Source organism: Bicyclus anynana, chromosome 18 (assembly GCF_947172395.1).
Source record: "Bicyclus anynana chromosome 18, ilBicAnyn1.1, whole genome shotgun sequence".
Taxonomy (NCBI): Eukaryota; Metazoa; Arthropoda; class Insecta; order Lepidoptera; family Nymphalidae; genus Bicyclus; species Bicyclus anynana.
The window spans coordinates 1,629,955-1,643,391 of NC_069100.1; the positions used below are offsets into that span (position 1 = coordinate 1,629,955).

Consider the following 13,437-nt stretch of genomic DNA (forward strand, 5'->3'; position numbering starts at 1 on the left):
TAATCGAATCTGAAGTGGCAGTGGGCGGGCCATATCTATCGCAAAACAGATGTCCGCTAGGGTAGACGTGTTCTGGAGTGCAGACCACGTACCAGCAAGCTCTGAGCTGGACGCCCTCCAGCTAGATGGTCCGACGACATCAAGAAGGTAGTGGGAAGTGGCTGGACGAGGAAGGCGGAGGATCGTGTGTGGTGGCGCGCTCTCGGAAAGGCCTATGTCCAGCAGTAGATGAATACCGGCTGTTGTTGTTGATGATCTAACTTAAATTAATTATAATTAGTATACCTAATTAAAAATGGCTAGATATGTGGTTCGTTTGACGGCTTCTGTGGCGCAGTGGTACGCGTTGTGGATTTACAAGACAGAGGTCATGGATTCGATCCCCGGCTGGGCTGATTAAGGTTTTCATAAATGGTCCAGGTCTGGCTGGTGGGAGGCTTCGGCTTTTTCCTTGCTGGATTGGCTAGTTCCCATCCTACCAAGACGCACCGCCAAGCAATTTAGCGTTCCGGTACGATGTCGTGTAGAAATCGAAAGGGGTGTGTAAAAAAATTCTGAGAAACCAAAATCTATATTATAGACTAGCTGATAATATATAGCGAATAGCTTTCCTCGATAAATGGGCTATCTAACAATAAAATATTTTTTCAAATCGGACCAGTAGGTAGTTCCTGAGATTAGCGCGTTCAAGCGAACAAACAAACTCTTTACAATATTAATATACATAGGTACGTCTTGACTTAATACACTTGGCATCGCCATACAATACTAAAGCTTAAACGTACTTTAAAAAATTCTGCATTCTGTTAATCCGGGCTAATCGCTTGAACAATTTAAAACCGACTTTGATATGACTATCATTGGAATATAGAGGAGATTATTGAGCAACAGGATAAACTGAAATTAAAAAAAGTTGCGGGCGTCCACTGGTCATTACTAAATTGTTTCAGGAATTGTTATTTAACTGATTGCTAACAAACTATTCATGATATGTAAGTTCAAAATAGAAACCATCAGTATGTACCAGCTTATGGACTCACTGAATGGCAAATCTATTTTGGACAGACAGCGAGGAAAAACAAAGCGTTTGCGAGTCGCAATGAACGCATTCAATGGACGGACATGCAAATACATGTTTGGCATACGTGATTATGGCCAACAAAGTACTTGGTCGATTTAAGCAGGGCCGGACTCAAAAACTCATCATGTGGGCCCACAATAATACCATAGGGCCCTAGGCAATTTACTTAATAAAAGACCTGATAAATTCGGTCATTCTAATACGCTCATGTCATACATCATACATATATAATATAATCACAGATTAAAGAATATTAGGCAGATAGAACGCACGGAACACGATGGTGTAGGACACGGACCGTGTCGCATCAGTTGGCGTCTTAAGTTTTTTAAGTAATTTAAAAACTGTTCCCAAAAAGTATAGAAAAATGATGAAGTATTTTTCATTAGTAATTGATTAATATATTAATTAACGTCATCGTCAAAATGTGTCAAATTTATAAAAAGAGTGTATATGCGGATATCAAGTATATGCGTGACGTTTGTTTTTTATGGGGTAGGGGGTAAATATGTAAAAAAAATCAATAATTAATGATCGATTTAGCCAAATAATAGAAACTTAAAAAATATAATTATAGTTCCCTGAGATTCATTTTTATTTTAAGTATTAATATTAAAGGTATAAATAAATTTGCTATTGTTTCAGGTCATTTCCTGTACCTTCCAGTAGACCCTTCAATGGAGAATATGGTGATAAAATCACCACCATTCCCAGGCCTGTGGGAGTTTTGTAAGGTAAGCTGCCACATACGAAAGTCAACGTCCATGGTTCGATCGCCACCTGTTGGAATATTGTCCCATTGGGTGGGGAGTACCTACTAAATCAAAATCTCAGTTAACAAGCAAAAGGCTCAGTTTACAAGTACTTTTGACACGTCAGTTGACTATTTGTAAAGATTCTACCACCGGTTCGGAAGGCAGGTTCTGCTGAGAAGATACCGGCAAGAAACTCAACAGTTGCTCTTTTGAAAAAGTCATACAGTATTATAATTTACAATTGATAACAATTACTGTTTACATTTCTTATAATACATTTCATTCATACTACCAATGCTACCATTACTTATTCTGCCGCTAAGCAGCATTGTCGTGTCCAGTTCTGAAGGAATTGTAAATGGTTGCCGGTGTATTATAGACACGTGAGCCCAGTTGCGTGCATAAGTTTGTTGATCAGGGTATGCAATAGTAAGACAATTTAACCAAACTGGGCAGATGTGCATTGGATAAGCATTAACAAAACATTTGTTAGGGTATGCAAAACTTTAATGTATGTATGAAGTGCCTAAAGATGATGTACATAGAGCAGCATTATGTAGGCCGTATTCTTTGCTTGCCCTGAGTATTGTTCCATCTTAATTTATAAATGCGAAAGGTCATTCATCACGAAGTCTCGAAAATCTTGACGCACAAAGATAAAATTTGGCAGGGAGGTAGTTTATAGATAGTAGACGCTAAGAACGGATTTTGCGACAGGGCCGGATTATGGAGGTATAAAGGCGGACTATGTCGCAAATACAATAGTCTTCCACTTACAATCATGTGGCGCTTGGCTTTTCAATTATTACTATAAAAATATGTATTACATGTTAACCGTTATGGTAAATAGAAAGGAGACACGTTTATTAGCAAATCATTATCATCAGTTAATTTTGACCTACTGCAGTAACCAGCTACACCTTTTTGGAATTAAGATCTAATACCTACTACACTGTTCTCGTCAATAGTCGCTAGAAATAGTCAAAAGTGCTTGTAAACTAAGCTTATTAGAAATAAATTACTTTGATTATTTTGCTTCAATAAACAGGGTACTCGAGGGTATTTCTCATATTTATTATATTACTTAACAAAGAGTAATTCAAAGTATTCAAGGAACATGTTTTTTCAAATGAATATTTTCGGAGTAAATAATATTTTTTTTTTTATTATTTACAAGTTAGCCCTTGACTACAATCTCACCTGATGGTAAGTGATGATGCAGTCAACGATGGAAGCGGGCTAACTTGTTAGTAGGAGGATGAAAATCCACACCCCTTTCGGTTTACTGCATCGTACCGGAACGCTTAATCGCTTGGCGGTACGTCTTTGCCGGTAGGGTGGTAACCAGCCAGACCTGGACAAATTAAGAAAATCTCAATCTGCCCAGCCGGGGATCGAAACCAGAACCTCCGTCTTGTAAATCCACCGCGCATACCACTGCGCCACGGAGGCCGTCATTTCTTTTGTAAACTTAATATGTGGCTCATAAACGCATTCTATTATTAATGACGTAGCCTGTACGTACGGGTGTTACATCGTCGTCATCAACCCATATTCGGCTCACTGCTGAGCTCGAGTCTCCTCTCAGAATGAGAGGGGTTAGGCCAATAGTCCACCACGCTGGCCCAATGCGGATTGGCAGACTTCACACACGCAGAGAATTAAGATAATTCTCTGGTGTGCGGGTTTCGTGTTACATGAATAGTCGGAATTATTTGAATTACATTGTATGACAAAATGTTTTTTTTTTAGTTATTAATATATTAGTTATACAGTTCGGTTCCTATACGTTATCTCGTCAACACCTTAAAGTTATGGATAATACTCCCCAGCATCCTATATATCAATGAATCCAGAAGACGGCTTATATGAAAATCGAAAATTCTAATATTGTGCTGACATTAAGTTGTTACTAAACGCAAATCTATACTTAAAGTGCACATGGAAAGAAAAACAATATAAACAGATAGGTTTGGATGCCTTGCTTTAGTTGTCTTTCAATTACAATTTTTTTCTCTTTGTCGCTCAGTTCGAAGCCAGACTACATCAGAGCAAGATGCAAAACGCCACCATCAGACTGGTCTCCGAATCAACGCAGTCTGGAGTTCAGTTGATTTTACAGGAGATCGCTGGAAGCAATTCAGACTCGTAAGTTTTCCTGTATTTCATTGCTATGTTGTTACTTACATTTTACTATAGCAGTTTATTTGGCTGTAACGATGCCTTAAAAACAGATGATGCCATGACGAATGATGCTGCAGTTTATGGTGGATAGCAAGTAAATATAAAGCTTTTTTATTTAAGGATTATTTATTCTGGTACCTTCTGTTCGCCGAGTGGCAGTTTTCAACGTTTTCATACTGTAATAATCGCGTAACCGTAAACGCGAATTGTAATAGCGCCATTTAGTGACACTACTGCACAACTGTTTCAATTCCTTACAAATTCGCGTTTACGGTTACGCGATAGTCACAGTATGGAAACATTGAAAACTGCCACTAGGCATACTGGTATTATAAAGTATGGTATTCCTACGCCTAACATGGTGTATTTTATTGATGAAATTTCACTCAAATGAGACTTAGAACCCTTGTCTTATATTGATGATTCACGCATGGCAGTGCTTTGTAGGATTTTAAAGGAGTCTGCTGCGAGATCCTCTAATATCGATGATGATTACTTACCTACTTATTGCTGCGTTGCTTTAATATAGTCGATGCTATTATAGGTTTTTATGGTGGTTCAATCAGTCATAGACTACAGGCCCTTCAACAAAAATTACATGTGAAATGAACCAACATGAATTACGCTTAGAAGGCTACTATATCAGAAAATAACTCTGAGCACTATGCCGTCATTTCTGAGCGACCCTTATCTTTCGACTCCTGCGTTGGAAATATGTACGGCGTTTACGGGTAAAATCTCTGTATTCAAAAGGAATCTGTGTATCTGTGTGTTCAAAAGGAATTGCACAAATGCGGTACAGTAATAAATGACCTATTTTGCTTCTGCAGATGTTACAAAAAGCCTTTGTTTCCCAGCTGGCAGCCAATGAGCTTCATGATCGGCAAGGTGCAGCAGGAGGTGCGCATCATCATCGAGATCAGCCGGCCGAGCTCCGTGAGCCTGCTGCACACGCTGCCGCACATCGCGCTGGACAACATCCGCATGGTGGAGTGCTTGCCCGAGCCGCCGGTGGGCGGGGGCGAGTGCCAGCTCCATCAGCACAAGTGCAGGATCATGAATGTGAGGAACACTAGGCTTTTGTTTCATCGAATTCAGTTTCCTGTTATAAAATTATGGGGAAGTTGAGAAAAAGTAGTTTCTTTCAAGTGATAAATGAATTTGGGCTATGTATGATGCATGATGATGCATTATGAAATTTGCAAAGGCTATTGAAAATACCAGAGCAGTTGACACAAAGTACAGAGAGATAGAATAATAGCATTTAAGCAAAGTGCTTGTAAATTAAGCTTACTACAAAATTAGAAATACATTGCAAAGGAGATGGTCCATTTCAGGTCCACTCTTGTACCCTGTACCATTAGAATTTAAAATATACAAGGATTTTATTAAAATCTAAAAAAGTGAATAAATCTAACTAAATAAAAAGGAATAAATAAAATTAAAACCTAAGTTTTTGAGCTATTTAACAAGATGTCGCCCTTAAAGCAACTATGACATGACCATTGACAGCAAACGTCAAATTCACTACTACTGCATTGTAAACGTCATCAATCCGCCATTATTACCCATAATAGTGTTGCATTTCTTGGGAGAGAATTAATGTTATTTCGAAAGAATTGAAGTAAATTCGTAGATTTGTATAATCAAAAATAGTTTAAAAAAATATTTTCTTTTATTTCCGCCAGGGTACAATGACTGATCATGGGCTCCATACAATTTTGGACCATGTAGTTTTGATTATTTTGCTGCAATAACTATGAGATTGTATTAATAAGTCCAAAAGCCGCTAGTTAAACTGCGGTCAAGAGTTTTGTTGTATAAGAAATGTAGTCAGTTTGAGATAGATCATAAACCTTATTTGTTTTGCAGAAGGAGTCGTGCATCAAATTGCAGCAGGTCTGCGATTTGTTGAAGGACTGCGATGATGGAAGTGATGAACATCAGAATTGTGGTGAGAAAAACCTTGAAATTGAAAATTTCTCAGAAATTAAGATACTTTGGTGTCATTACAAAAGTATGCTACACCTCTATTTGCCGATAGTAATTTAACACAGTACTATATTCTCACTGATGTTGATACTGTAGGTAATCATGCCAAATCATAGGAGCATGCAAAAACACAGGAGGAGGCTGTTTTCAAAATGTGGTAGTTAGTAACTACCCCATTTAACTACTAAATTAAACTACTAGTTAAGCGGTTATTTGAATTAATTTTATTTTCTTTACAGATAAAATGCCTTTTGGATCTTATTGCAATTTTGAAACGGATGCCTGTGGATTCGAAAATGTACCACAGTGAGTAATTATTAATTGAGTTTGAACTAGAAGTTTATTGCGAAACTTAGCAGTTAGCACCACTAAGTTAAACGATATTAATGTTAAAAATAAATGATTCTAAGTTTAATTAAACGTAACTTACTGATGAAACGTAATTTCACTTTAACTTGGACATTGATTGAAGATAATACGCAATAAATCACAGTATGTACCAAACGATTGTTTTCCAAAGTAGCCAGACTGTTACAGATAATTTCCTAAAATAAATTCTGATTATAATGAATTTTTTTAGTCTTTGATTAATTTACTAATGTTAAACCAAAGAGTAATTTAATTTATGTGTTAATCTGACAGCTAGGACTGACTGATTTCATTAGGATATTACGATACATCTTTAGGACGACATTAACCTAGCAAGTGAGATAGCAGTTAAAGGCTAATATGTCTTAATGAATGGCTAAAACTCACGTGATACAACGTCGAAATATGCTCGAATAGTTTCGAACCCATACGGGGCCCTTAGTTGTGAGCTAGTTCTTGCAACGCGGCATGATCCAAACTGCGACACGCAGGGCGCGTTGGGAGAGGGTTGTGGGATGGGGAGTATCACGTGAATTTTATCCGTGTTTAATAACAATGTCATTTAATACTTATAAGAAAATCCAATAACTCCAGACTGATGATGCCCAATTTCCAGGCCAATCTTAAAATGGTCGCGCCACAGCGGACCAACGCCCACTGACAAGACCGGTCCCAACTACGACCATACGTGCGGGCCACCAGCAGTCCACACCACCATCAACCCTCGGATCCCCTTCTCCCCCGCGCACATCAACTACACCATCGCCTGCGTCGGCTTCTACTTCTTCGTCAACATGAACGTCACTGGCCCCAACAAAGAGAGAGCCGACTTCGCGTCAACCGCTGTCATGAAGACCGTCGTATTCAACCCCCCACCTAAAGTGCATGGGGACATCAACTCAAGATACTACAATTGTTGTATGGTCAGTAAGATTTTCGTTAAGGTTTCATTTTACTTAAACTGTCGTAGTCTATATCTATTTATACATATTTCTTTTTGTTTTATTGGTATAACTGGCACAATGACTTAACCTAACATATTAAAAATAGCTTCTTCTCATCCTTAGGATGAGAAGAAGCATGTACAACAATCAGGGGCATGTATAACAATCTACTATTAACATATGGTGTCAATAAAGTAAGGTTTTACCTTTAAGACGTTGTAATGGAGACACGGTCGTGTATAGTGCATGGGGTCATCAAATAGAGATTCAGTCATTCAGTTCATATCTTGTACTTGTTCATATCCTATCTCTACTTGCCAAGTAGAAATAGGATTGTCTGTCTGTCTTTATCCGTATTTTTTATATCTTAAAAGCGCAAGTAATCAAACAGATTAAAAACATATTTCAATGTGATCATGTTATCTTTCGGATTAATTAATTTTTAGTAATTATTGTATTTCGATATTCTTTTAGGGCCCCATTTAGATCGAGGTGAAGTGGGCCTTTCGCTTCGTCTACATAGCTACGCCTCTGATATAGACTAAGATACGCATTCCGTAAAATTTTATAATGAAATACGTATAATTAATTTAATATAAATTTTCTTAATATATCTATACTAATATTATAAATGCGAAAGTAAGTCTGTCTGTCTGTCTGTTACCTTTGTATGGCTAAACGGCTGAATAGATCATGATGAATTTTGGTATAAGGGACCTTGGAGCGAAACATAGGGTACTTTTAACACTAAAATAAAAGTAGAAGAGGATGAAAAGGGGTTGAAAGTTTGTATGGAAAGTCCTTAATTCTTAGCTGGCCCAATGCGAATTGGCAAACTTTGCACACACGCAGAGAATTTAGAAAATTCTTTAGTATTTGGCAGGTTTCCTTACGGTATTTTTCTTTCACCGTTTGAGACAGATATTTAATTTATTTAAATCATGAAAAAAATACGAACATATGATGTGATTCAAGATTTTTTGATATTCAACCCTTAAAGAGGTGACCACAAGGTTGAAAGTTTACATACGTCCGCTAGTGCATATTATAAAAACAAAAAATTCTTGCTTCTTTCTAATCCAAGTTCCGCGTTCACTTTTCCTTTAGATAAATAACCGTAAAAACTTAAAACTATATATTCACAAACAGATAAGGTTCTACTACCAACAAAACGGGAGGAACACCGGCTCCCTGAGCGTCGACGTGGTGGAGATGACCCCGCGCGGCAACGTCACCACTTCTCTGTGGTTCTCTACCAAAGACAAAGGGGAGAACTGGCTCAGGGCGGCCATATTTTTGCCGAACATAACTAGACGGTAAGTTATCTAATTGAAGATCTTAGTATTAACTAATCCACCTTACAGTTATATATATCTGACGTGCTGGTTGAATATTTATTCAGTTTTCTTTTTTGGGTTGCTTTATGCATACATTCATTATAATTTGTGTATTATGGTTTATGTATTAGTGTGTAGTTATTTGTATGTATGTATAATGTACATTATTATTACGTACACACCACCTACAGTTATCATAATAAGTTGCTAAGCCTAAGGTTGCCTGGAAGAGATCGCTACTAAGCGATAAGGCCGCCTTTTGTATTCTATTTTTTCTTATGTTTCTGTTCTGCTTGTTTTCTTTTATTTATTGTGGTGTACAAATAAAGAGTATTAAATAAAAAATAATAATTATTATAATAATAAATCTTTATTCATCAAAACTCCATAACACAAATTAAGTTGAAGCCCTGCCTCCTATACTAGTTAAATTTGAGGGGGCATACTTGGGGGAGGTAAGTACTTAACAGCATGAAAGGTTCCACACTTAGGTTTTAAATTAAGTAAGTTAAGATGTTTTTCTTTTCCTTCTTTATTGCTATGGTATTATAATATATGGTACTCACAACACTAATTTACTGAGTTGTGAGTTTTTGTTATTAAATAAAATTTTAAAATCCACAGGTAACCCAATAATAGAAAAACATTCGCTATTGGTCCGTTCAAAAAGATACGTAACTTTCCACGATAACTACATCAGTCAAGGCGACCAATTCAAAATTATTGTCTTTTGACATTTGTGACGTCATAAGTAAGGTCTAGCCCACGTTCGCATAGCGCGCTAGCTTAAAATGGCGGTTCTTAAAATGTTTAATATATTTTTTAAGAGCTTTCTCTGGCTTTTAATTTTATCATAGTTTTATGTCAGGTATGTTTAAAAAATACATATTCTACGCTTAGACCATTAATAACTGGACGCGGTTCGCACCCAAATTCACCAACAAAAAAGTCTGTAATTTTTGAGGGGGACGAGGTAAACTCACACATCGAAAACATTTAACACCATTAAGTATTTTCTGTGTCCACACACACACATACACTACACACAACTATAAATTTGACTCGCAATACACACACGCGTAATTTTTACACACTAACAAACACATTGTGCACAGTAAAAATAGATACTTACAAGCAGTATACTCGGCCGTATTTTTGAAATAAACACTTACAGCGCGCGGTACGTAAACATGTGATAGGGCTGCCTGTCTCCAGCATTTTAATTACATTTGCCAACTTTGTATTTCCATTTAGTTTTGTGATTGTAAATATACTTTTTTTATGTAAACAAATAAAATATTTTGTAAATTGTAGTAAAATAGGAAGTGATCAATAAAATGCGTGTTGTTTTTTTAATGGTAGATTTAAATACGGCTGATACTAATCAATGACCTTGAAGGATAAGTCGTATGTTTATTTTGGTGATCCATCTTGGTATTACCTCTACACTACGTGACCAAATATTAAAAAACCGGTCAAATGCGTGTCGAGCCACGCGCAGTGTAGGGTTCCGTAGATTATGTTAGCCCTTTAATCCCTTATGTTTTTCTCAATTTCAAAGCCTTTATTATTCCTTACATTAAACAAATTTTTCAATTAATAAGAGTAACAGTTTTAATTTTTTTTTCTATGTTAGTAATTAAGTTACTCTCATTTATTTATTACTTCTTTTTTTTAATTTTTAACAATATAAGTATAAAATACAAAACATTATTAAAAATTTATAAAAAAAATCACCCTCCCGCTGCGGGACATTTGAGTGCCCAAGCAACCGGTGGTCAGGGCTCCAGATTGAGGAACCTCCTCACAATACGCGCCGTCTCAAGAATCACTTCCTTTTGTATCCGACTCTTGATCCAACAGTTAAGCGAAAGCTTCTTAAGGTGTTGGTCGAAGCTTTTCGCTATAAGACCATTGACTGAAACAACTATCGGAACAATAATAGTTGACTCAACATTCCACATGGCGGTAATCTCGTGAGCAAGGTCCAAGTATTTTGATACTTTTTCCTTTTCGGCTTTAACCAGATTATCGTCATTTGGAACTGTAATATCAAAAATTATTGCACGACGCACTGACCGATCGATTAGCACTATATCAGGTCTATTGGCTACAATATATCTGTCAGTGATAATCGTTCGGTCCCAGTAGAGCAATGCACTGCTATTTTCAAGAACTGACGCTGGGTCGTACCTATAGTAAGACATCTCAAAATCGATAAGGCCATATTGAAGAGCAAGCTGTTGGTGGATTATCTTGGCTTCTTGATTATGTCTGTGCAAGTATTCGCCCCGTAGCAAGGTGGACTCCCCAGGGCGATGACACGCTCGACAGATGTCTAGAGTGCCATATTTCATAATGTGTTTCTGGTAGTTTCTCGTCTTTATAACTTCGTCCATAATTGCACAGACAAAACCCTCGGTTTAGTATATTGTTAGTGTATCTGTTTTAAGTTTAGTATGTTAGTGAGTTAGTCTTATTTCTAATTAATAAAATCTATTTAACTAGTAAGTTGAAATTGAAATTGAGGTATAGCTCGCATTTCGACCTCTAGTATGAAGTCAAACTACTGCTTGCATATTTACTGTGACATTGCTTAGACTATCCACAGATTAAATACATAGAATATTCGATTACTGATCGATGTTTGGCTGTTTCGTCAAAAGAATCGATTATTTTTATAAATTGTTTTTATTAAAAATTTGATAAAATTAAGGTTTAAATACTTTCAAATGAAACGTTACTCCATCTTTTACTAAACTACAAGTTTTTGACCGTTTTTTATGCCATTTAACTACACAAACCGGCATTTTTAGGGAGCTCCTTACACGACGAAAACGATTACAACAATGAAAAATCGATTCTGTAGCAACAGTTTTTATAAACGCATTAGATCATAGATTTTTGATCTTTGCCAGAGGGGTAACGGTTAGCGAACCACGTCCAGTTATTAATGGTCTAAGATTCTACGTGGGTGAGACCGCGTGGCGTGTGTGAGTCATTAGTATCTGACAGTGGTCTTTACTCTGTAAAGAAACATTATCACCCTAAGCCCGGCAACCCGCATTGGAATGGCGTTGTGGGTCTGGACCAAATCTGGACCATATGTTCTCTCCTACAAGACCCTATAGTGGGCTGTTGATGTGAGAACAGACTGATGATATTCCATATTTTTTACGCAGTGGTATTTGCGGTGTATTTACAAGACGGAGGTCCTGGTTTTGATACCCGGCTGGACAGATTGAGGTTTTCTTATTTGGTTCAGGTTTCGGCCGTGGCTAGTTACCACCCTTCCGATCCGGTACGGCAAAACCGAAAGGGGTGTGGATTTTCTTCCTCCTAACAAGTTAGCCCGTTTTAGCAACATAGATTGCATCTTTTACCATCAGATGAGATTGTAGTCAAGGCAAAGGGCTTTTAAAATATAATAAAAATCCCTATTGTGTAATTTTGCTGCAGATACTACTTCCTGTTCAAAACCCGCATGGGCATGAGGATATACTCGGACGCCGCCATCGACGACTTCTCGATGGCGCCCGAGTGCTTCGGCCTCAACGTCAACGCGACCGAGCTCGGCGACTACAACTACTACGACCCCGTGTTCGAGGAGAAGACTACTCCGCACAACGACTTCGCTGACGTTCAATGTGAGATTCCTAATTTTTTTTCTACAATTTACGTGTGAAACATACAATTAACAAATATATCTCATACTAAGAAATTATTACCCTAGTGGTCAGTCTCTTTCAATGGAGACCATTTTATGATTTTTAATAACAAAATATTTTTTCGAAGGGTTGTCAATATAGTAAGTGACTGGGGCTTATTATATCGATGGACAGGGCAGGGGACATAAATTCTTATATAATATTGAGGAAAATATAAAAATACGCTTACAACAATAAATAATAGCTTTTATCAATAGAGTTGGGGTAGGAGTAGGGAAGTGTAGGGTAGGGATAGAAAAGAAATGCACATAAGTCAAAGCGAAGCCTTGACTACCCTTGGTAGGCAATGATGTTAGAATAAATAGAGGTAGATATAGGTATACGCGGACCGCAAATGGCACTTTAAAGCTATGCTAATTAGCAAACCTGAGCTCAGTCGCTGCACTGTAAACGCGCCATTGATAACATCGAAGATGGAAACATCGAATGTGGTTTATGAAATCTATCTTTCTACCTCTATTTTCTAACATCATTGATGGTACGAAAATGAGCTGAGAAAGTATCAGGTTTTATAAAATGAGGAAGGCCTGTCTTCCAAGGGCTCTCTAGTTTGAGATTGAATGATTTGACCAGGAACTTTTTCTTTCAGATTACCGTTTCTCGACATGCAACGCTACTGGGCGCTTTGGTCCAAACCAGACGATGTGCGACGCGGCCTACAACAGCACGCCCGCTGACGTCACAGTACTGACGGCGCCGCCCTTCGCCGGCATACAAGTGTGGGAGGTGCCCAGCGAAGGCCTCTACACGTGAGTTAACAGTTGGTACAACCAGACGATGTGCTGCAGCCTACTACACACCAGTGCACGTCACAGTACTGACGGCGCCGCCCTTCGCCGGCATACAAGTGTGGGAGGTGCCCAGCGAAGGCCTCTACACGTGAGTTAACAGTTGGTACAACCAGACGATGTGCTGCAGCCTACTACACACCAGTGCACGTCACAGTACTGACGGCGCCGCCCTTCGCCGGCATACAAGTGTGGGAGGTGCCCAGCGAAGGCCTCTACACGTGAGTTAACAGTTGGTACAACCAGACGATGTGCTGCG

The 13,437-nt window shown here is 38.0% G+C and overlaps 1 protein-coding gene across 2 annotated transcripts in view; it reads left to right on the forward strand.

Moving 5' to 3' along the window:
* The window catches only part of LOC112046074 (tyrosine-protein kinase receptor), a 55,510-nt gene that overhangs the window by 7,839 nt on the left and 34,234 nt on the right, over positions 1-13,437 (forward strand). For both annotated transcript variants that reach the window (XR_008251641.1, XM_052886786.1), the window contains exons 2-10: positions 1,727-1,815; positions 3,866-3,984; positions 4,878-5,082; positions 5,893-5,974; positions 6,252-6,318; positions 6,998-7,304; positions 8,475-8,641; positions 12,122-12,309; positions 12,980-13,139. Coding sequence is in view for 1 of the 2 variants with exons in the window: in XM_052886786.1 (XP_052742746.1) it covers positions 1,727-1,815; positions 3,866-3,984; positions 4,878-5,082; positions 5,893-5,974; positions 6,252-6,318; positions 6,998-7,304; positions 8,475-8,641; positions 12,122-12,309; positions 12,980-13,139 (1,384 nt within the window). In the remaining variant the exon portion in view is untranslated. The remainder of the gene's footprint in view (positions 1-1,726; positions 1,816-3,865; positions 3,985-4,877; positions 5,083-5,892; positions 5,975-6,251; positions 6,319-6,997; positions 7,305-8,474; positions 8,642-12,121; positions 12,310-12,979; positions 13,140-13,437) is intronic.